Source organism: Perca flavescens, chromosome 22 (assembly GCF_004354835.1).
Source record: "Perca flavescens isolate YP-PL-M2 chromosome 22, PFLA_1.0, whole genome shotgun sequence".
Lineage (NCBI taxonomy): Eukaryota > Metazoa > Chordata > Actinopteri > Perciformes > Percidae > Perca > Perca flavescens.
In genome coordinates, this window is record NC_041352.1 from 24,682,927 (window position 1) to 24,706,390 (window position 23,464).

Below are 23,464 nucleotides of genomic sequence, written 5' to 3' on the forward strand. Positions count from 1 at the left end.
GTAACGCAGACATTTTATCCAAAAGGAAAAAAGAAAAGCATGAAAAAAAAGTTATTATAATTATAATAATGCAGTTTTCAAACTTGAAGCACAAAGACTTTGGCTTAAGATCTAAAACAGCTGCTTTATAAAAAGAAAAAAAACTATACAACACTAAAACAAAGACCTTGGTTTGCATTAACAGGGGAGATGTTTACATTTATAAAGCCACCATCACATTCATGACAAATAACATATGGTGTGGCGAGAACAGGGCCGCTACTTACTTACTACTGTATTCATTAAAACAATGCAAGAGAGTTGTACTGGCTGACATTTATATGATCGACATTAAGATCTGATCAACGTTTCTTTAAATTAGAGAATTCATCCAACCAGAGATGCAATGGAAAAGTAACTCCAGACACGAACATAAACGTCTGAGGAAATGTTAGTCTTTAGTAGCGTCAGTTTTTGTGTCATGGAATTTGGAAGTAGCTGGGAAAAGTTTGAAACTCATCAGCTACGTTACACACATTTTTTAGACACAGTACACACATTTTTACTGTTTAGCTGAAGCTGGAAACCCTTTCGAACAGTCCCGTTGACCTCGGGTCATATTTGACCCATTTTCCCCCCCCAAAAAATTGGGTTTCTTTCAACCTAATTGTCAAAGAGAAATAACGTGGATTGTTTTTCCGTTCTTCACAAGTAAAATAGATCAGTGTTCAGTACTTTCATTGAATTTGGGTGTTGTATTCAATTTTATAGCAAAAAAAAATCAATACAAAATAGACGAAATTTTTTAAAAATGGTCGAAATATTGACATGAATGTCGGAAAAAGTGACAATTTTTTTTTGAAAAAACAAAAAAATCAAACAAAAATGTATGGAAAAGTGTTCGAAAAAGAAAGAAAAAAAAGTTTTAATTTAAAATTTGGACCCATAAAAACTAAAAGCTGAATGGTCGACTGGAAGACAACAGGGTTAGGGTTAAACCACTTCATTCGGAGGTCAAACTGACAGCGAATGCATCTGAAATGTCGGGAATAATCCCGACTGTGTGCACGCAACTACGGTAAGCGTGGTAGGTCGAAGTGGACTCAGGTAGTCAATGACGGATGTTTATGACGGACCATTTGAGTGACAATTTTCACCTTTTCACCCGTTTTCTCCTACTTTCACTTGCAGATAAGCCAACGTCCGTTAAAGTCCATGTTCTGCGTATATACGCACGAATGTGACGTTGCACCGATCAGACTTTCTCCCTCCCCCCCTCACACTGATTCCGTTACCTCCGCTCAAGGTATTAGCTGCTCTTACTTATCTGCCAATTTTAAAATGCACTCGAAATGTCTCGTACTGGAAAACAGTTCATTTTGTATGTAGAAAAAAGACAAAATAATGCATCCTGCTGTCATCGCTTGTTGTTCATACACTTCATTGTCAACAACTCTGTTTTGAATGGATGCTAGACGGCGAGTTCTCCTCGAGGTCGTGTTTAACCAATGAGGATCGCTTCCACCCCCGGTAGTGAATAAAAAAGGGCTAAATGTGTTCAGCTTGGTTTCCCCTCACTCGCTCTCCGACCGGTTCTCTTTTTGAGATCAACAGCTAACAATCCTTTTTTTGTGAAAATGTGGCGAAATTGTTTGTGATTATTCTATTGTCGTCTTGGTTTTTTTTTTACAACTCAGGTCTTATTTTTGTACTTTTCCACATAATTCTACTATAATTACATTATACTAACTCAAAGTAATAGAAACATTGATTCAGTTAAAAGGAACTTATTGGGAATTCAGCTTATTTAGTTAGATAAGTCCATACTCGCAGCACTCCAGAACTCTGCTGCTCAGGTGCTGCTAGCAAATCACTCCGCGCGAATAGCAGTGCTTCGCTTTCTGAGAATATAGTTCCCAGTATGTATACGGTTAGAAGATGGCTCTGTGTCATGTGACTTTGTTATCTGTACACGCTGTGACTATACAAATCACAACATGTAAATAGGAACATGTTGGAGTTATTTTGTCACTTATTGGGAGCAGTAGGCTAGATGGAGCCGGTTACCTCCAGGATCTGTGCTAAGCTAGGCTAGATGGAGCCGGTTACCTCCAGGGTCTGTGCTAAGCTAGGCTAGATGGAGGCGGTTACCTCCAGGATCTGTGCTAAGCTAGGCTAGATGGAGCCGGTTACCTCCAGGATCTGTGCTAAGCTAGGCTAGATGGAGCCGGTTACCTCCAGGATCTGTGCTAAGCTAGGCTAGATGGAGCCGGTTACCTCCAGGATCTGTGCTAAGCTAGGCTAGATGGAGCCGGTTACCTCCAGGATCTGTGCTAAGCTAGGCTACCGGTGGGTGCGTCAGACAGAGTTACAGCACACAGGGAGATGAGAAGGGTATGTATGGACTTATCTAACTCTGGCGAAGATACGGTGAATAAGCTTAAGTCCCAATAAGTCGCTGTGTTCCTTTAAGTTTGACGAGGCAAGAAACACCGGCGGTCGGACAAGTTTATAAGTTAAGTTAGTTTATCCAGATGATCTAAAGCTATGGTTGCCCAACTTATTCACATCAAGGACCCTGAAAACTGACACAAATTAGACCACGGACCCCCATTTGATACGATTTTTCTTTTGCTTTTAAATGTTTTATTACAGAAAGCGTATGAAACCCATGATCAAAATAGTCACGTATTCTGTCATTGTGTTGCTAATGGATGGAATTAACGTGAAAATAAAGGATTCCCCTTTTTGCTGGATCCAAACCACTTCATTCGGAGGTCAAACTGACAGTGAATGCATCTGAAATGTCGGGAATAATCACGACTGTGTGCACACAACTACGGTAAGCGTGGTAAGTCGAAGTGGACTCAGGTAGTCAATGACGGATGTTTATGACGGACCATTTGGGTGACAATTTTCACCTTTTCACCTTTGTTTTCTCCTCCAAAATAAGTTTGACTAACTAGGGCTGCTCCCTCTTAGTCGATTAGTTCACTAATCGGTCGTTTTGGTTAGAGATGGTCCGATACCGGTATCGGTATCAGGAAGTACTGGAGTTTATGCACCGATCCAATACCACGTAATAAAGCCCTAAAGAAAATCTACGTTAAAGTAGTTTATTTATTATGACTGTCAAACTGGAGAATAAAAGAAAGTTCTGTGTTTGTTCATGTTTCACAAAGAGTTTAACCTGAGCCAGACCGACAACAAAGATAGAAATCATATCACATCCATACAGGGATAGTAGTATACAGTTGTTAAAACATAATAAAATATATGACACACTGGTATCGGATCGGTACTCGGTATCGGCCGATACGCATGTTCAGGTATCGGAATCGGTATCGGGAAGCAAAAAATGGTATCGGACCATCTCTAGTTTTGGTCTTAGTCAACTTAGATTTCTTTCGTCCATTAGTCGTGTTTGATGCTTTTTTTTTCATGCTGAATGACTTATTTCCAAGAAACGTACGAGCACATCTCTGGTAAACACAAGAATTAAAGTGGTGCTTTTGCACGACTCTTTGCGGAGAAACTCAGATTTACAGATCTGTCGATTAAATCAACTAATCGATTAGTCAATACAATTGAATGAGCGTTAGTCGACTAAGAATTTCTTCAAATTGAGCACAGCACTAGGACTAACTTTGTTTGTTTACAACTTGTCAGACTGGATTCCCTGACCTCAGCTGTTAATGTGATAAATACAACGTTAAGACCCAAATTGTAATAGAACAGAATTATCTTTCACTTGCAGATAACCTGCAACGTCTGTTAAAGTCTATGTTCTGCGTATACAGTACAGGCCAAAAGTTTGGACACACCTTCTCATTCAATGAGTTTCCTTTTTATTTTCATGACTATTTACATTGTAGATTCTCAATGAAGGCATCAAAACTATGAATGAACACATATGGAATTATGTACTTAACAAAAAAGTGTGAAATAACTGAAAACATGTCTTATATTTTAGATTCTTCAAAGTAGCCACCCTTTGCATTTTTATCAATAAGGGAAATTCCACTAATTAACCCTGACAAAGCACACCTGTGAAGGTAAAACCATTTCAGGTGACTACCTCATGAAGCTCATTGAGAGAACACCAAGGGTTTGTAGAGTTATCAGAAAAAGCAAAGGGAGGCTACTTTGAGGAATCTAAAATATAAGACATGTTTTCAGTTATTTCACACTTTTTTGTTAAGTACATAATTCCATATGTGTTCATTCATAGTTTTGATGCCTTCAGTGAGAATCTACAATGGAAATAGTCATGAAAATAAAGAAACACATTGAATGAGAAGGTGTGTCCAAACTTTTGGCCTGTACTGTATATACACGCACGAATGTGAGTGCAGTGGGCTGACTGTGGCTTGTATGTTAAAAAAAACGGACGTGGCGGCCTGTTGGCTCGGGCCTCACTGCTGCGGAGGGTTGTCCACCGTCCTGATGATGACGATCTGCTCCAGGCTCGGGGCCGGAGAGGGCTGTGGCCTCAGCTGCTCCACCAGGGCGTGGAGCGTGTCCGAGTTGATGGTCTGCTCCTGGTCCGGTTCGTAGGTCACCTGCTCGTTGGCGGGGTTAGCCGGCTCCGCCTTGAAGTCCTGCACGTCGGCGGTGGCCGTGGTGGTGGTTGCCGTGGCGGCGGCGGCCGTGGCGGCAGATGGAGCCGATGCTTTCGGGTTCGGGGTGGTCGGCTCGGGGTTGGAGGGCTCGTCTTCCGGGATGGAAGCCATTCCTTTGTTTTCCTGGGAGAGTTTGCTCTGGACGAAGGCCACAGGGTGGCTGGAAGCCAGGAGGACTACTGCTCACGCACACACACACACAGACACAGACACAGACACAGACACAGACACACACACACACACACACACACACACACACACACACACACACACACACACACACACACACACACACACACACACACACACACACACACACACACACACACACACACACACACACAGACACACACACAGACGCACACACAGAGAGAGAGAGACCACACCACACACACACACACACACACACACACACACACAGAGAGAGAGACCCACACACACAGACACACACTCAGACACACACACACACACACACACACACACACACACACACACACACACAGGCACACACACAGAGAGAGACCCACACACACAGACACACACTCAGACACACACACACACACACACACACACACAGAGACACACACACAGACACAGACACAGACACACACACACACACACACACACACAAAGTTATCAAATACTCCATTTCTGCTGGTTCTTGTACTGACAAACACGTGAAAAACTAAATTGCTAACGTTCTCAAAACGCCGTTGGAAAAATGAAAACGTAGTAGTAGTGTAGATTTGGCCTTAATCAGTGGTTGCATCACATAGAGCTACAGTCTTTACAGGTGTAAATACACTACATGCAAGGCTTCACAGACACACATTCATGCAATAGATTCACTGTTGCCAAAATATCCAGTCAAACTTTAACATCACTGGAATATAACTGAATCACATTTTAAATTCAATTTTTACCTTGTGTTGGGCTTTTAAAAGTGACTCGATGTTTCTGCTGCTGTCAGATTATGAACCGAAAATGACCAAAAGATGATTTTCAAAAAAGCTTACACACACACACACACACACACACACACACACACACACACACACACACACACACACACACACACACACACACACACACACACACACACACACACACACACACACACACACACACACACACACACACACACACACACACACACACACACACACACACACACACACACACACACACACACACACACACACACCTGCTCTGGCTCTCTCCTTGTGTTGCCGCACTTCATCAGCGTGAGCCTTCTCCTGGTGTTTGATCATGTTCTTCACGCTGGCGAACCTGTTTCCACACAGCAGACACTGGACACCGTTGTTCCCCTCTACACACACACACACACACACACACACACACACACACACACACACACACACACACACACACACACACACACACACACACACACACACACACACACAGTTATCAACGTTAAATCCTGCTTTCCTCTTCTCTGAGGAGAAACTTTGTCGAGGTGAAAAGTCTGATGTGGGATCCAGGAAAACTCACCCGGGTGAAGGCGCCTCATGTGTTTCTTCAATTCGGAAGACGTCACAAAGCTTGCGGCACATTGCGGCTGGGAACATTTGTACGGCGTCTCACCTTAAACACACACACACACACACACACACTTCAGGACAGCTATTTTGAGCCAAAAGATGACATGGTTTTGGCTGCTAAGTGACCCAACAACTCTATTGTTAAAATCTAGCCGGCTGACGTTCCAATCCCGTTAATAAACGTGGGAAAACCCCTCTCACCGGTGTGTTTTCGTGCGTGAGCGATGAGAGAAGAAGAGACAGAAAAGGACATGCCGCACAGGTCACACTGGTACGGTTTCTCTCCGGTGTGTCGGCGCTTGTGATAGGTCAACGTGCTCGACTGAGCGAACGCCTGACCACAGATGTCACAGACGTACGGCTTCTCGCCACTGTGCAGCCTGTAGAGAAAAACACACACACAAAATAAATCAGTCTTCCCTGTCCAGACATTGAATGTGTCCATACAATAAACCTGACTGATGCAATGTTCCAATCTGCAGAGAAATACTAAAATAAAAGGAACACTGAAGTGAAAATGGGATACAACATACTTAAACCTGAGCTAAATAACATACAAAGACAAATAGTAACACTAGGGCTGTCCTCGACTAAAGAAATTCTTCTAATCAATCTAATCAGTTAGTTGATTTAATCGACAGATGTGTTCTTTGATGTCCCCGAGAGGTGATTTGTTGTACAGTCCAGGCATATTGACACATAATCACAGACAGTGAACCAGCCATCTAGAGCACTATTTATCTAACACATAACATACACACATCAATACATAGAAATCAGTAAAATCGAGTGTTGACATAACATTGTTATGTTGCACTTCCCTAAAAGGTCTAATGTCATAAATAAATGAAACTACTGTACAGTACTTCACATACTGTATATTCCTCCTCCAGTCATACCCCTCCCCACATCTGACTAGAAAAGAGCAGAATAATTGCAATAAAACAGTTTTAAAATGTTCTAGTTTTAAGACCATTTTTGGGCTGTAATGTAACTGGCTATCATTTATTTTAGACTACATTAGTAAATAAAAGTGTATTAAATAGCCTACGTGGGCTAAATATTATTAATTAATATTAATTCAAAGTCCATTGATCATCTGATAACCAAGTTTCTCCACAAAGAATCAAAATGCAAAAACTCCACTTTAAATATTGTGTTTACCAGAGATGTGCTCATAAGTTTCTTGGAAATTTAGCACGAAAAAGCATAAAAAAAAAAAAAAAAAAAAAAAAAAAAAAAAAAAGACTAATCGACTAAAGAAATCTTAGTCAACTAAGACCCTGTTTACACGTACGTGGTTATTTTTTACAAACTGAGACATTTCCCTTCATTTGTGCCCTTCGTTTACACGCAAACGGAGAATTCTCCTCTGAAAACGAGTCTTTCTAAAAACTCCGGCTAGAGTGGAGATTTTTGAAATCTTCGTTTGCACATAAACTGAGACAAACGGAGGTTTAGGGCAGCTGAGAGAGAGAAAGAGGAAGTGATTCGTTGCTATTGTTGCTATTTTAAGGATTCTGATTGGCTAACGTGGGCTTGAGCTTCTCGTTACACCGCCACCTACAGGTCTGGCGTGCTCTTGACTAGGGTTGGGCATCGTTTGGATTTTAACGTTTCTGATTCCAATTTCTGATTTCTTATCGATTCTCGATTCCGATTCTTTGAGTGGTGGAGTTGAAACGGGTCACATGCCTATTTTCACAAATAAAAGGAAAGTTTTATTTTGATTCAACGGTGGTTTGCAGTTTTACAGGTTTTTCAATGTAAAATAAAGCCCCACTAGAGCACCGCTTACTGTTCTCCACGGCTGCAACACAACAAGCACCTGGCCGCTACGGAAACCAAAACTTGCGCATGTTAAATTGGGAAGGATTTGAAACCAAATCCTCCAAACGATTCCGAATCGTAATTTTTGAAACGATTCCGATTAGGAATTGGTTCTCGATGCCCAACCCTACTCTTGACTGCATCGACGGCATATATAAACGGGTTCGTGTAAATGAACACTTTTCTGAAAACTGACAGCTGTGCACGGTGTTATTTTTGAAAATGGAGAGGTTGAAATGTCAGTTTATGAAAATAGCCGGCCACGTGTAAACGGAGCGTAAGACCAAAACGATCGATTAGTCGACTAAGCTACTGAAAGGTGGCAGCCCATCTCTAAGTAACACACACTGTCACCCTGTCATTTAATCATTTAAGGTAGCTTCGAAACCGGTAGGAATCGGATGGGATTGGAACGCAAATTTCGGTTCCTCTTTTTGGTTCCACTTAATGTGTCGACTGAAATATTTTCCCTCCGTCGCTCCGAAACGGACGTAAAAATATCTCACTTTCTCTGTAGTCTACCGTTAGCTAGTTACCGTAAATGTAGGCTACTTTTAAAATGCCATATTGTCCTAGCCTAGAAATCTAGACGCAACTTAGCGGCAGCAAATGTAATTTGCAGCCAGGGTGGGTCTAGGCACTCTCCGTTGGCTTGCGAGCTGGAAAAACCAAATTCTAGTCAGGCCAATCACATTGTGTATAGAGTCGGTGGGCGGGGCTTATGGCTGCTGCTGCTGGTGAACAGAGGTCTTCTGGAAGACTTGGTGTTCAGCTTTTCTTTGATAAAAGAACAAAGAACGGCTCTGAAGTCATTCTTAAAAAAGGAAGATGTGTTCGGAGTTTTGCCGACCGGATACGGCAAATGTTTAATATCCATCAACTAGCTCCGCTACCTTCTTCGTTGCTCTGATTGGTTGTAGCGCTATCCTGTTGCGTGCAGAGGGAATTTGAAAGACAACCGTTTATCCCGCCCCTCGGATTGAGCCCTGACCAATGGGGAGTTCACAGACCCAACATCTGGATGTGGGTCTGGCTTGTCAGGCTAATATCTTCACTCTGGGTTCACCAAAACGGACGTAAAAGCATATTTACCATTCCCTGCATGTGATCGCTGGTAAACATATTACACTTTTTCAAGAACAGTTTAGGAATCGGACTCATTTAAAAAGTACCGGTTTGGCATCGGAAGCGTAAAAATCCCAACGATAACCAACCCTGATCTCACCAGGCAACCAGTGGCGTCTCCTCGACGGCAACAACTACAGGTGAGTTGGCCTTTTCCATCCACCGCTGTGTAATAATACCCAGAGCAGTGCGTGTACCTGATGTGTATTTTGTAGTTGGACGAGGTGGCGAACTTGAATCCGCAGCGCTCGCAGGTGTACGGCTTCTCCTCGCCGTGGTGCATCCGGCGGTGAGCAACCAGCTGACACTTCTGGGCAAAACACTTGTCGCAGCTGGAGCAATTAAACGGCTTCTCGCCTGCAACAGACAGCACAGAGACACACAGAGAGAGACACACACAGAGAGAGACACACAGAGAGAGACACACAGAGAGAGACACAGATACACACACACACAGAGACACACAGAGAGAGAGACACACACGCAGAGAGACACAGAGACACAGAGAGAGACACACAGAGATAGACACACAGAGAGAGACACACAGAGAGAGACACAGAGACACACAGAGAGAGACACACACAGAGACACACACACACACACAGAGATACACACAGAGACACACAGAGAGACACACAGAGAGACAGAGACAGAGACACAAACAGAGAGACACACAGAGACACACACAGAGACACACACAGAGACAGAGACACAAACAGAGAGACACACAGAGAGAGACACACACAGAGAGAGGTGAGTTAGTTCAGCCAAACTGGTGAGTTACTGGTAGGGCCGTGCAATGAATCCAAATTTCAGTCGCGATTAGGATTTCTGGCTCCTGATGATCACAAAGACAGAGTAAGTGAGAAAAACAATTTGCACGTTTTGCGAGTAAACTCTTGTTTTGTCTTGTGATCTGAAATTATTTTTTTTAAATGTTCAAACGGGTATCGTATGAAGGGAAATTTCACAGTTCAAGGTGTTTTTACTGTTGATTTGTTTAACGGTTTCACTGCTTTTTAAGGTTCAATATTTGCAACATCTTTCCAAAAGTCAACGAGTAATCGTGTTAAATAATCTTGATTTCATTATCGACCAAAATAATCGTGATTATGATATTTTCCATAATCGAGCAGTCCTAGTAACTGGTGATAATAACCACATGAAAGTTTCAAACAATAACAGCGTTTCCTCTATGTTGATTTGACCGTGGGTTAGGGTTAGGGTCCCCTTGGACACATTTCTGCACCCCACGGTATTAGAAATAGGGCTGCATTGTTAGAGTGCATGTCGGAGAATAGCGCGGCTAGTCACTTGGCAGAAAAAGGGAGAAAGGAAAAAGAGACTAGCTGTCCGTATGATAAGCCAGTTGAGATGGTGTGTGTAGATCCATGAGAACTGTAAGTGGTCTAACTTCTGTTCTCAGCTCATTTAAGCCTGTATTAGTCAATTGAGTATCTCTCCACTTCAGCTGTTACAGAACTCAGCCGCTCGTGTCCTTTTGTTGTCACTTATTCACTTAAAAATAAAGTTTATTCCAGATTTGAGTCTGTAAAATAACCACATTGTAACTTTTAAGGCATCCTGTGTTCTATAATTACAGCACAACTACAGCTTCTTCTTTTTCTCTGACTTATATTAGTGTTGCACTCAGACTGAAAACGCAGTGCAGGTATACTGCAAATTGACCAATGATAGAAGGCGGGCACATATTACACCGGTTTTAAGATCATTGCATTGGCTCCCTGTGTGTTTCAGGATCGATTTTAAGGTACTTTTGTTAGTTTTTAAATGTCTTAATGGTGTTGGGCCTTCTTATCTTTTTGAACTGCTTTTACCATATGAGCCTTCGCGAACCCTGAGGTCCTCCGGTGCTGGCCTTTTGACTATTCCCAAGGTCAGGACACACACTCACGGAGAAGCGTCGTTTCAGTACTACGGCCCCCGTCTGTGGAACAGTCTGCCGTCGGACCTCAGGGCTGCAGAGAATGTTCAGATTTGTTCAGACCCACCTGTTTAATTCAGCTTTTCCGTGCACAGTGACATGTTAGTTTTATTGTGTGTATGAGACAGTGTCTGTGGATGTTGTTGGTGGGTGTGTGTCTGTAGGCGTCTGGGGATGTATTTATGTGATGGGGGGTCAATTGTTTTTAAATTGTAAAGCACTTTGTGCTACATTTTACATAGAAAAGTATAGAAAAAGTATAGAAAAGCAGTATGAAAAGTGCTCTATAAATAAAGTTTTGATTGATTGATTGATTGAGAATGTGGAGATGACGTCACTACACAGCGCCCCGCCCCCTTCCGCCATTTTGGGAGGCTACCCGCCAGAACCGTTCATTGTTTGTGTTGGTAGCAGAGGAGGTTGCTGCAATTCCTCACTATTTTTAAATGCCTGGAAAACACGTCTTTGTAAAAAAGTAAAAAGGCTCCAGTGTCTCACACGATTGTCGTGGAAACCGTAGGAACCATGTGTTAAAGTTTTTTTGTTTCCCTACATGGAAAAAGCATGAAGGAGAGCATCTCTCCGATGTGACAAGGAGACGTCGGATTTCTTGGGTGGCTGCAAATAGAAGAAAGGACCTTTCTCTGGTCCAGCACAGAGACAGCACACTGACTGGAAAGGATCCCTACAAGATAGACCTTTTAGTTAAAGAGTAAGATCCTTTTAGTTTAACATCAAACATCCCCGAAATCACCATCACCAAACTCCACCAGACTCCATGTAAATAATCAGGACTTTTAGCGTGTATAGAGCCAGCATATCTCCACCAGACTCCATGTAAATAAATCAGGACTTTAAGCGTGTATAGAGCCAGCATATCTCCACCAGACTCCATGTAAATAAATCAGGACTTTAAGCGTGTATAGAGCCAGCATATCTCCACCAGACTCCATGTAAATAAATCAGGACTTTAAGCGTGTATAGAGCCAGCATATCTCCACCAGACTCCATGTAAATAATCAGGACTTTTAGCATGTATAGAGCCAGCATATCTCCACATGTAAATGGGTGAATTAAGGGTTTATTTCAACCAAACCAGAGTGGTGATTGTTGGAACAGTGGAAAGATGAACCAAGAGGACTTTTGGTAGTTTTATTTAGTTTCTGTCCACTTTGAATGAAGTGTGTTTTACAATGGTAAAAGTACTGATTATTTACATGGAGTCTGGTGGAGTTTGGTGATTGTGATATCGGGGCTGTTTCATGTTAAACTAAAAGGATCTTACTCTTTAACTAAAAGGTCTACCTCTGTAGGGATCCTTTCCATAATGTTGTCACACACTTAGAATAATAATCTGAGTCTGTCAGCGGCAAAAACTGAACTTTTAGTGGATGCTAACTGATTAATATACTGGACCAGTTTCAGAGGTTGTTGTTCCTATCAGTTTGTCTCTGTAAGGGCCCTTTTCTTTTGCTGCCTTCTTCTTAATTTTCTCGTGATTTCTCTGTTAATAGACGCCTTAATGATAATTCCTTGAGCCGTCTTTCCAGCTCCATGTCTGTGTCGCGCTGACACTGTTGCCCCTGGCAACCGATAGTGTAGGATCCCAAAATGGTGGACGGACTCAGACTCACCCCAAATCGTGACGTATGTCCTCATTTTCAATAGGTCTTGTATCAGTCTATATGTCTTGTATTAGTATATATGTCTTGTATCAGTCTATATGTCTTGTATCAGTCTATATGTCTAGTATCAGTCTATATGTCTAGTATCAGTCTATATGTCTAGTATCAGTCTATATGTCTTGTATCAGTCTATATGTCTTGTATCAGTCTATATGTCTAGTATCAGTCTATATGTCTTGTATCAGTCTATATGTCTAGTATCAGTCTATATGTCTTGTATCAGTCTATATGTCTTGTATCAGTCTATAGGTCTTGTATCAGTCTATATGTCTTGTATTAGTCTATATGTCTTGTATCAGTCTATAGGTCTTGTATTAGTCTATATGTCTTGTATCAGTCTATATGTCTTGTATCAGTCTATATGTCTTGTATCAGTCTATATGTTTTGTATTAGTCTATATGTCTTGTATCAGTCTATAGGTCTTGTATCAGTCTATAGGTCTTGTATCAGTCTATATGTCTTGTATCAGTCTATGTCTTGTATCAGTCTATATGTCTTGTATTAGTCTATATGTCTTGTATCAGTCTATATGTCTTGTATCAGTCTATATGTCTTGTATCAGTCTATGTCTTGTATCAGTCTATATGTCTTGTATCAGTCTATATGTCTTGTATCAGTCTATATGTCTTGTATCAGTCTATGTCTTGTATCAGTCTATATGTCTTGTATTAGTCTATATGTCTTGTATCAGTCTATATGTCTTGTATCAGTCTATATGTCTTGTATCAGTCTATAGGTCTTGTATCAGTCTATAGGTCTTGTATCAGTCTATATGTCTTGTATCAGTCTATATGTCTTGTATGTCTTGTATCAGTCTATATGTCTTGTATCAGTCTATATGTCTTGTATCAGTCTATAGGTCTTGTATTAGTCTATATGTCTTGTATCAGTCTATATGTCTTGTATGTCTTGTATCAGTCTATATGTCTTGTATCAGTCTATATGTCTTGTATTAGTCTATATGTCTTGTATTAGTCTATATGTCTTGTATCAGTCTATATGTCTTGTAGCAGTCTATATGTCTTGTAGCAGTCTATATGTCTTGTAGCAGTCTATATGTCTTGTATCAGTCTATATGTCTTGTATCAGTCTATATGTCTTGTAGCAGTCTATATGTCTTGTAGCAGTCTATATGTCTTGTATCAGTCTATATGTCTTGTATCAGTCTATAGGTCTTGTATCAGTCTATATGTCTTGTATCAGTCTATATGTCTTGTATCAGTCTATATGTCTTGTATCAGTCTATAGGTCTTGTATCAGTCTATAGGTCCTGTATCAGTCTATATGTCTTGTATCAGTCTATATGTCTTGTATCAGTCTATATGTCTTGTATCAGTCTATATGTCTTGTATCAGTCTATATGTCTTGTATCAGTCTATATGTCTTGTATCAGTCTATAGGTCTTGTATCAGTCTATATGTCTTGTATCAGTCTATATGTCTTGTATGTCTTGTATCAGTCTATATGTCTTGTATCAGTCTATATGTCTTGTATCAGTCTATATGTCTTGTATCAGTCTATAGGTCTTGTATTAGTCTGTTGTTGTTCAGTCCTGCCACCCACTGCTAAAAAAAAAAAGAATTCTAAAGGAAACACTGAATATTATAAAAAGTGACCGTTAATCATTTCAATTTTAGTTTTTTTTTAAATCTATAATATATCTCCAGCTGGAAAAAGGAGACAGCATGAATTTTCCGTCCACTTTTGTGATGTTGACATGTTGACATGAGACGTGGCTGTGCTGTAACTGCTTCACATCAACAACACTAAAGTAGCACAAAGATTAAACATTAATACTTCCTTTTTGTATGTATAGTATATGTAGCTACATACTTCTGAGACATTATACCTGGCCCTAAGAAAAACTAACTAACACTTAATATATAAAAACTAAATCTTTCTGAAAAATTTAAACCAAAAATTCAAAACTTACACAGTCTTGCTTTAAACTAACTGTGACTTGATTGGGGTCAAACACGAGTCCATCGGAGGACTAATGCTGCGTTCCAGGCAACCCGTAACTCGTGTTTTCAGATCCTTCTACCAGTGAAAGTGTCCTGGTACCCGTGAACTCGTACCAGATGGTTGTACTCCCAGTTACAGTTTTTGACGTCACACACACCTAAACAACAATGGCAACCCCCGTTGAGGCTGTACAGACACCGTTTGTTAACAGTGATAAGTAGAAATAAATAGACATAAATAGGCAACGTAAAGTAACCTAGATAGCTAACGTCAACGTTAGGTAGCCGCTAGCTAGAAGGGTTTGTCGTGACTTTGCCTGGAACGCTACCAACTCGTGAGTCGTGACTTGAAGTCGTAACTTACGGGCTAAAAACGGTGTCTGGAATAAGGCTGGGATACCCGACCCGAGCCCGACGGGTCCCGACAGGCCGGGCCGGGTTCGGACGGATATTTAGAAATGATGGACGGGTTCGGGACGGGTTCGGACGGTCACATCGGCGCAGTAGCCTAAGGCATTGGACATTTAAAATTTTAAACAGCTTATTATGTAATGGGCCTGTTTCACTTGATGCAAATGTTCGTTTTTGTGATTAAAATAAATTTAAAATATTAATCTAACAGAAACACGTGCACATCAGGCCGACTGCATGCCGAGCGCTCAGAGCGCAACGATGGAAGATGTTAAGAAGAAGTCGGCCTCAGGAGATTTTAAAACCACCGAAAATGAAGCAAAGTCTACTGTGTGGTAATATTTCCACGTAGTTGTCTAGGCATACGTTAATTTTATTTCAATTATACGATTGGGCCTCTTGTGTGCGCCTGTGTTAACGTGCGCTTGTTGCCCCGTGTGCGCGCTCACTGTGCTGATGACCTCACTGTGCTGATGACCTCACTGTGCTGATGACCTCACTGTGCTGATGACCTCACTGTGCCGATGACTTCATCTGTTGACATTTCTGAGTGCCTTCCTTACAGCTGCTTAATAAAAGCTTTCCACACAAACACACGACTTCAAGTCACGACTCATGAGAAAAAAAAATGAGATTTTAACGGTGTCGGGCCGGGACGGGCTCGGACATAAATCTCTTGATGCCTGTTGGGCTCGGGCCGGGTTCGGTCACGGTTCTGTCGGACGCGGGCCGGACTCGGACAGAAAAATTCGGCCCGATCCCACCCCTAATACGGAATGCAGCATGAGTCCTCTTACAGGTGATTTATTAACCACGAGTCGTCTCACCTGTGTGGATGCGCAGGTGTGTTTTCAGCTGCGTGGCTTGTCTGAAGTTTTTGGAGCAGAAGATGCAGACAAACGGCTTCAGGCCCTTGTGGATCTTCTCGTGCCGGCGCAGGCTGCTCACGTCTTTGAACAGTTTGTTGCACTCGGTGCACGACAGCGTCATCTCGTCCATTTCGGACGCATCCTGTTCCCCGACTTCCCCCTCCTCTCGCTCGCCGCCGCCGTCGTCCGTCCCCGCGCCGCCGCTGTCCTCGTCTTCCTCCTCCTCCTCCTTCATCACTCTCCGGCCCCTCCCTCTGCCTCTCCCTCTTCCTCTCCCCCTGCCTCTCCCCCTCCTCCCCTCCCCGCTGCTCGGCCGAGGCTTCTTAGACGGAGTCTCGTCCTCCAGAGAAGGGCTCCAGTCCTCGGAGGTGTCCCCTAAATCCTTCACGCTCCCATCTGCGTCTGAATCTTCCAAAGACACATCTTCACTTTTGAATCCACCTCTCCCTCTGCCTCTGCCTCTCCCCCTCCCCCTCCCTCTCCCTCTTCCTCTCCCTCTCCCCCTGTAGCCCTGGGTTTTGGGCGTGCCGTCAACCGAGCTGCTCGGCTCCACCGTTTGTTCGCCACTCAAACTCTTCGGCGGTCGGCCTCTCTTCCTTCCCTGTCCTCTTCCGACGCTCTTTGGCGTAGTGGGGGTGTACTCTCCGTCGCTTTTCTCTCCCTCTCCCTCTTCCGCCTCTCCATCTCTGGGCTGGTCGCCCGTCTTGTCGCCGGCATGGCCGTCCTCCTGGTACTCCCCTGTGACGGAGACAATGGACAGGGGGACGGGAGAGCTGGCGCTGCCAGGAGAGGCCGGGCTGGAAGGAGAGAGACCGGCTTCTTTATCGGCCTCGGACTGGGACGTTTCGCTCAGCTCGGACCAGTGGGACGTTTCCTCCAGAAACTTCGTGGCCTCGGACATCCCCAGGAACACTGCCGCTCGGCGCACCGCGGCTTGTCTGGTACTGAAACCGCAAAAGCAAACATTTCAGTCGTTAAGTTAGTTGAGAAACAATTTGCCCCCTTTTGACTATTTTTTACACGTTAAATGTCGAAATCTTGGTACCCGGTACCTGAGCGCGTACGCACAAGCTTATCTGCCCTCTCTGAAAGTTGACAGAGAGCAGAGCTCTGACACAAACACGCACACACGTAGAGCTGCAGACGGTGCAAATTACGTTTGCTCTGCAGTTTTGTTGAAGTCACGGCAATGCCGATAAAGTGGTTGCAAGTATGGTTACCGTTTTTAAAAACTTCACGCAGACAGCGTTTGCTGCGATATGATATTAATGGCGAGGCGAAAGCGGTGCTGTTGAGGTTACACTTCCTCGGAGACAAGCAGCAGGCACAACAGTGGTTTCTCTGCCCTGGGGACTGACTGACTTATTTCTACAGCACCTTTCAGCAACAAGGCAATTCAGAGTGCTTTACATGAAACATTAAAGAGCAATTCAAAACAGTCATGATGAAAATAAAACAGGCTAAAATATAATAATATACAAATACAAGAATAAAAGTTACAAGAAATTAATCATTATTCAATTGAATAGGTTGTAGGATTTTTATTTTTGTTTAATTTCTTTAGAGTGTAACATATTCTAATAAAATAACAATGTTCTGAGTACATAAGATAAATAGGTTTGGAATTGTTTTTACAACTGAAATAATTGTTTTGTAATTACAGAGGGAAAGTACCGAAAAAAGTACAGTTGGGTACTGGAACAGAATTTCAGGTACCTGTACCGATATTGGTTCAGATGTGAAAGGTACCCAACCCTAAGGGTAGTAGCCTAAACAATGCATGTTTAATTTTAAGGTGAATTCATTGTAATTGTAGACTAGACTGGTATATTTTTTTATATTTTGTTTACTGTCATGACAGCAATGGTGCCTTCTATGTTGAATCTTCAAAAGTAACACTGAATTTAAAACAGCACATTGTAATGTCTGCATCTATTATCAAAGTATTTATTAGTAAGACAGTGGAAATTAGTAGAAATGTGAATATTTGGTTAGCATGTTGATTTACGGTGTGTGCCCCTAAATTTTCTGGTTGCGCTCCTAAAATTTTCAGTTGGGGGCCACTGTGCTCCTAGTGAAAAAAGTTAGTCTGGAGCCCTGAAACATACACGCCACTTTCCTAGAGCCAAATGGCGTGTTATCTGTACGCATTTTGAGCTCTCCTGTGTTTTACTTCCGTCCTTTCATACTAATCGCTACGGCGATAATTCACACGTAATGTAAGTCAATGGGAGGCCAAACGGCGTTGATAAACAAGCTAAAAAGCGATTATGCGTCTTGATAACATGGCAAAATTTCATACGCATTGGCGTGTCATACATACGCTACTTAAGGAGATCAGTCTGCCCCAGTGGACTTCTTAAGCAAGTTTAGTCTTTAAGCTTTTTGAGTGTTATTTAATTATTATTTGATGTAGCTTTTTCAACGTTTTAGACACAGATATGGTGATAATAATGGCCCAAAATTATGTGAAATTACAAACATCTTTTTTTTTTTTTTTTTTTGAAAGACGCAACATTCTCTTGAGGGAGGACCCCTAACCACCACCAAATACGTGCACCTACCCGAAGTCTTCCTTTGTTTTTAAAGATAATTTTTTGGGCTTTTCTGCTTTTAAATGGACAGGAAAGCTAGGTGAGAAAGGGGAGAGAGAGAGAGAGAGAGAGAGAGGGAGAGGGAGGGAGGGGGAAGACATGCAGGAAATCGTCACAGATCGGACTCGAACCCTGGACCTCTGCGTCGAGGCATAAACCTCTATGTATACGTGCGCCTGCTCTACCCACTGAAACAACCCGGCCACAGAACCAGAGTCTTCTTTTAAATCATTTTTTAAACACATTTAACTAGACTTTACACTGTCTTTTTTCCCTATAACCTGTTAATTTAATTGTTTAAAGCTGCCCCATCTTTCCTTTTTCACAATGACACACACACACACACACACACACACACACACACACACACACACACACACACACACACACACACACACACACACACACACACACACACACACACACACACACACACACACACACACACACACACACACACACACACACAGCCCTTTGTAAACTATTGTTTTTAGGTGCAATAGAAATAGTTATTATATTATTATTACTACCATAGTCTTTTACAAAGCTAGGGAGACTGTATTTGATGCAGTTTTACCTGCTGAGGTTCATCTGTCCGGTGTAGATGAACTCCAGGAGTTTCTCCAGAGCGTAGCGGCTGACCTTATCGGGGTCCAACGTTGTGACATCTTGACCCTTTTCAGCCTGGGCGGAGAAGTACTTGCTGAACGCAGCCAGGATGTTGCGGTGGGCTCTGAACTCCACGTCTCTCACCATTATGGTTATATCGCACAAGAAGTCCATCTCTCGCTGCTGATGTAGGCGCTGCAACAGCAGCTTCCCATGATTGGTGACATGAGCCATCTCTGCTGCCAGTAAACAACCGAACAGACAGTGAACATTAATACCACGGTTGTTTATTGTGTCCTTTATGAATGTTGTCCTCTGGGGGGCGCTGTTAAATGCTAAAATCAACAGAATACTTTCATTTGAAGAGCAATCAGCCACATACTGCACGCGCTGGGAGTTCAATAGGCAAACATAATCTTTGAATTATTGCTGCTACAATATCTTTACTGTGTTTGTGTGTTTTTGTGATGGTTTAATACATTACGGCTGAGTTAATAACCAATACTAAACATGTGCTGCACTTACATGGCTAAAGACAAATGCAAATTTATTTAATTGTATTTGAAAGTCTACCAAATAACATGCTTGGACAGGAATAACTGAATGTAGGTCAACTACACCACTCTTTACTAAACGGTTATGGTAGTCTGCTGTAGTTGGTTAATAACATTTGAGACTTTGTGGGACATTTATAACACCCAAAAGTTAAAGGAAAATAAATGAACTGTTAAGGCTACAGGTAGGCCAGTAGCAATTATTACATAATTATCTAATTTTCAATTTTTTAAATAACCGCAATTAATTACTAAAATTAGCTACGGTCTTAAGGTGAGTGACTGGTAATTGTTGACTTTGTTTAGACATGCCGAAATGTAATACATTTTGGAATACAAAATATGTTTTTTGATAATAAAGAGGCGTTGTTTACTTTATAGTAGTCTCGCATTGCCAGACCTTCCTCCACAGCGCTGCGGAGGAGGATCTGGCTAGTCCACACAACATTCTGGGATCGCAGAAAAATTTGCTCTTTATTGGCATTTCTTTAAACCAATCACAATCGTCAGACTGACTTATAGACTGACTTCATAGGCTGTGTACCTACATTATCTGGGCCACATAACAGTGATGTACCCAAAGGACGCATCCTGGAATTCATTTAAAACTATTAATTAATTAATCTTTTTAAAATTTGACCGAAAGAGACGATTATATTCTTAATCGCAATTATTTCTGAGACAATTAATTGCACAGCAAAATTTGGAATTGTTACAGCTCTAACTACAAAGATATACTATGCTCAATATTTTCTACTGTTGCTGAAGACATAAATATTTAAACACAGCTTGCAAATAGTTTAATTCACTTTGATTTGGTTTAATTCCCTAAACAGCTGACCACTGTATTTACCAAACATTCCTAAAACAGAAGGTGAATTAATAAACATTTGGTGCAACAGTGTTGCTCATGTTTATTGTTGTTTTTAGTTGTTATTGGACAACAATAGAGCTTTATGGCACATAGGAAGAAGATGTTTCAGGCTTGACAAAAGGAAAATATAGAATAGACTTCTCCTTTTAGTCTCAAAGTAAATTATTTAAGTATATTTATTTGTCTCCGTCACCACCACCTACACCTTGACAATTACACCGTGCAATTATATTTATATATATTGTTCTAGTACAATGATACACACAATGTGTGTATTACAATTATGGGTGCAATTATCCATTATGCACATATCTATCTATAGTCTTTGAGAAAAAAAGACAGTGCTCTTTGGCAGGGAGGCATAAACCAATCCAGTGAGCTTCAAGAACAAATCTGAGGGTTTGTCTTTAGAATAAAAAAGGTATTTCTTCTGGCACATTTGTTATATCGAACAAGATTCTTCAATCTGCCACATGAACTAAAAGGCATTATACATTTTAAACATTTTATCTTAACACGAGAGCCTTGGATTTTTTTTATTTGTGTTTGTTGTCTATTAAACACTCCTGTGGTTTGTTTTTTTCCCGTGGGATCAATAAAGTTTTATCTTAATTCATCTTACAGAATTTTATGAATGAAACTAACATGTATGGGTAAATTTAAGGACCTACCAAATTAAACTGAAGAAGGCTTGATAGTGTGTTTACATTACTCACCTGGTGAAAATCCAATGTCAGAGCTGGAAAAAAACAAACAGAACAGTTCAATTAAATTTAAATAAAAAAAGGCACATCAAAACTATTTTGCTGTGATTGTAAACAATGATATTAAAAGTACCAACTTACCGTCAGTAGTGTGTTTGCTCCACCAGCTCCTCTTTATCTCTTAAATTGTAGCTTTCTCTGTTGGAGATAGTTATGAATGAAAAAAAGAGAGCATTGGGAGCATAATGACGGTCTAAAAAAACAAATGCACCATCTATATAAACACTTATCAACAGATATTACTCTCGGAATCAGCAGCTTTGACAGGTAAGATGAAAAAGCAGTTTTGGAAAATAAAAGCTCGCGCCTGCTTCCTGAGCAGGCCTTACGGCCATGCTAATGCTAGCAGCAGTGTCGTAGATAGGTTAAAATGACTTCGGAGGGCAGTTTGTAGTTTCGTGTAGATTTAGGAATCCCTTGCGTGCAGTGCAAGCCGCCTCGAAAGTTATTACAGTGGTTGAGTGTTTCGGTAGATTAAATAATACGTGAAGCTAAGCTACCTGTTTTTGTAGTGGTAAAAAGCGCGGAAAACATTGTGCTCTTATTTCGAAGGTTCGGCGGTTTGCGCCGGCGGTATCGACGTAAGTTGGCACAAAATCTTAGAAACGCTTATTTCAACGACGAGCCGTGCAAACGCGTCGCCAGTCATTACACAACGCGGGTGTAAATGTGGTATTATTAATCCAGCACAAAGTAAATAAAAGCAGAAAAGTACCTTCTAATATCCGCGATCTTCAGCCATTATCCTGTGACGTCGGTGGTTCTCGCGAGACTTCGGCGTTCAAGCAAAGATACTCGGTTCGGTCGAGATGAACACCGCCACGCCCGGACGACGGACGAGAGTCAGGTATGATTACTATCTTAAACATATAGGATTAGCTATGAGGAATACTGACAAAAAGAAGAGATTTCCTTTGAATTAATCCACAAATTATATTACTCTAGTCTTTATGTTACATCTCTTTTAAGAAAAGGCGTTTTACTTGTGATTTTTGGGCTTCAAGGAGACTTTTCATCTTTGATTTCAGGCTACAGATGTACAGTGTATTATAAAACAGGCTACATGGGCTAAATAAAAGTTACACAAAAAAAACTTTACAGTTTAGAGGCATTGTGCAGCGGTATTATAAGTCTACAGTAAAACACCATAGTTGTTTTAGCTTTTGGATTTTATCATTTATCAATACAATTCTGTCTAATATATCAGAAAATAGGTTTTAACATTCAAGGAATTTTATTTATTTCAAACACTCTTGAAGCCAATATTGTAGTTTTGACTCCAATACATGTATTTCCCATTAGTTGGATTATACAAAAATATATCAATTAATAGTTATTAAATCAAACTACCCATCAGGATATATTTAAACAGTATCTATTTTCCAGCTGCAACATTAATGAATAAATAATCCAAAACTTTATTTTGAAATGGGAGATTCTGCATAATGAGTACTTTTACTTTTGGTTCTTTAAGTATATTTTGATACTTTACTTTTGTACTTTTTTACTAAAAACAATCTTCACTGTGGCATTACTATTTTAAGTTATAAGTAAAAGATCTTCTTCCAACACTGGCTATATCATGCCTATCATATCTAGCTCCTGGACTGATCTGATTTATGATCTTCACTGCATATTACAGTAAACTCCTCCTTGCTTGTGCTCAGAGTGCTTTCAATCTCAGCAGGTGGAGTCTAATGGGAAGATAAGTGATCTGAATATTGTATGAAAACACCATTATCTATCTTCTCTGTGTCTCTTTATCTCTTTTGATGCCCCTGCCACAAGGCTTTCTCCTGTTATTATCCTGCTCTCATTACCTTACCCTAATCAACCGTTCTGTTTAATGACATTTTAATTATAATGGTAGTTTTTTCAGGGTTATGTTTTTAACATAAAAACAAAATCTTTAAAAACCTGTGAGCTCAGGACCCAGGTTCCATTCAGCCCAAGATTATTAGTTCTGGGAGATGGGTCAATCAAGTGGGATGGATAAGCACATAAGCACATAAGAAGCTGGGTCCAGACTAGTTTATTGATATCCAGACCAATTCTTTTAAGAGGATGGAAGAA

At 41.2% G+C, this 23,464-nt stretch overlaps 1 protein-coding gene across 1 annotated transcript; it reads right to left on the reverse strand.

Moving 5' to 3' along the window:
• Positions 1-4,251: 4,251 nt before the first annotated feature.
• mynn (myoneurin) lies at positions 4,252-22,189 on the reverse strand. Its single transcript, XM_028570006.1, has 11 exons — positions 22,107-22,189; positions 21,473-21,529; positions 21,344-21,366; positions 19,168-19,438; positions 16,279-16,940; positions 15,955-16,233; positions 9,319-9,478; positions 6,368-6,546; positions 6,117-6,209; positions 5,806-5,931; positions 4,252-4,780 (listed from the first exon to the last, which is right to left on the reverse strand). Exons 4-11 carry the CDS (start codon positions 19,431-19,433, stop codon positions 4,395-4,397), a joined length of 2,151 nt encoding a protein of 716 aa, XP_028425807.1. The 5' UTR covers positions 19,434-19,438; positions 21,344-21,366; positions 21,473-21,529; positions 22,107-22,189; the 3' UTR covers positions 4,252-4,394.
• Between the last annotated feature and the right edge of the window lie 1,275 nt (positions 22,190-23,464).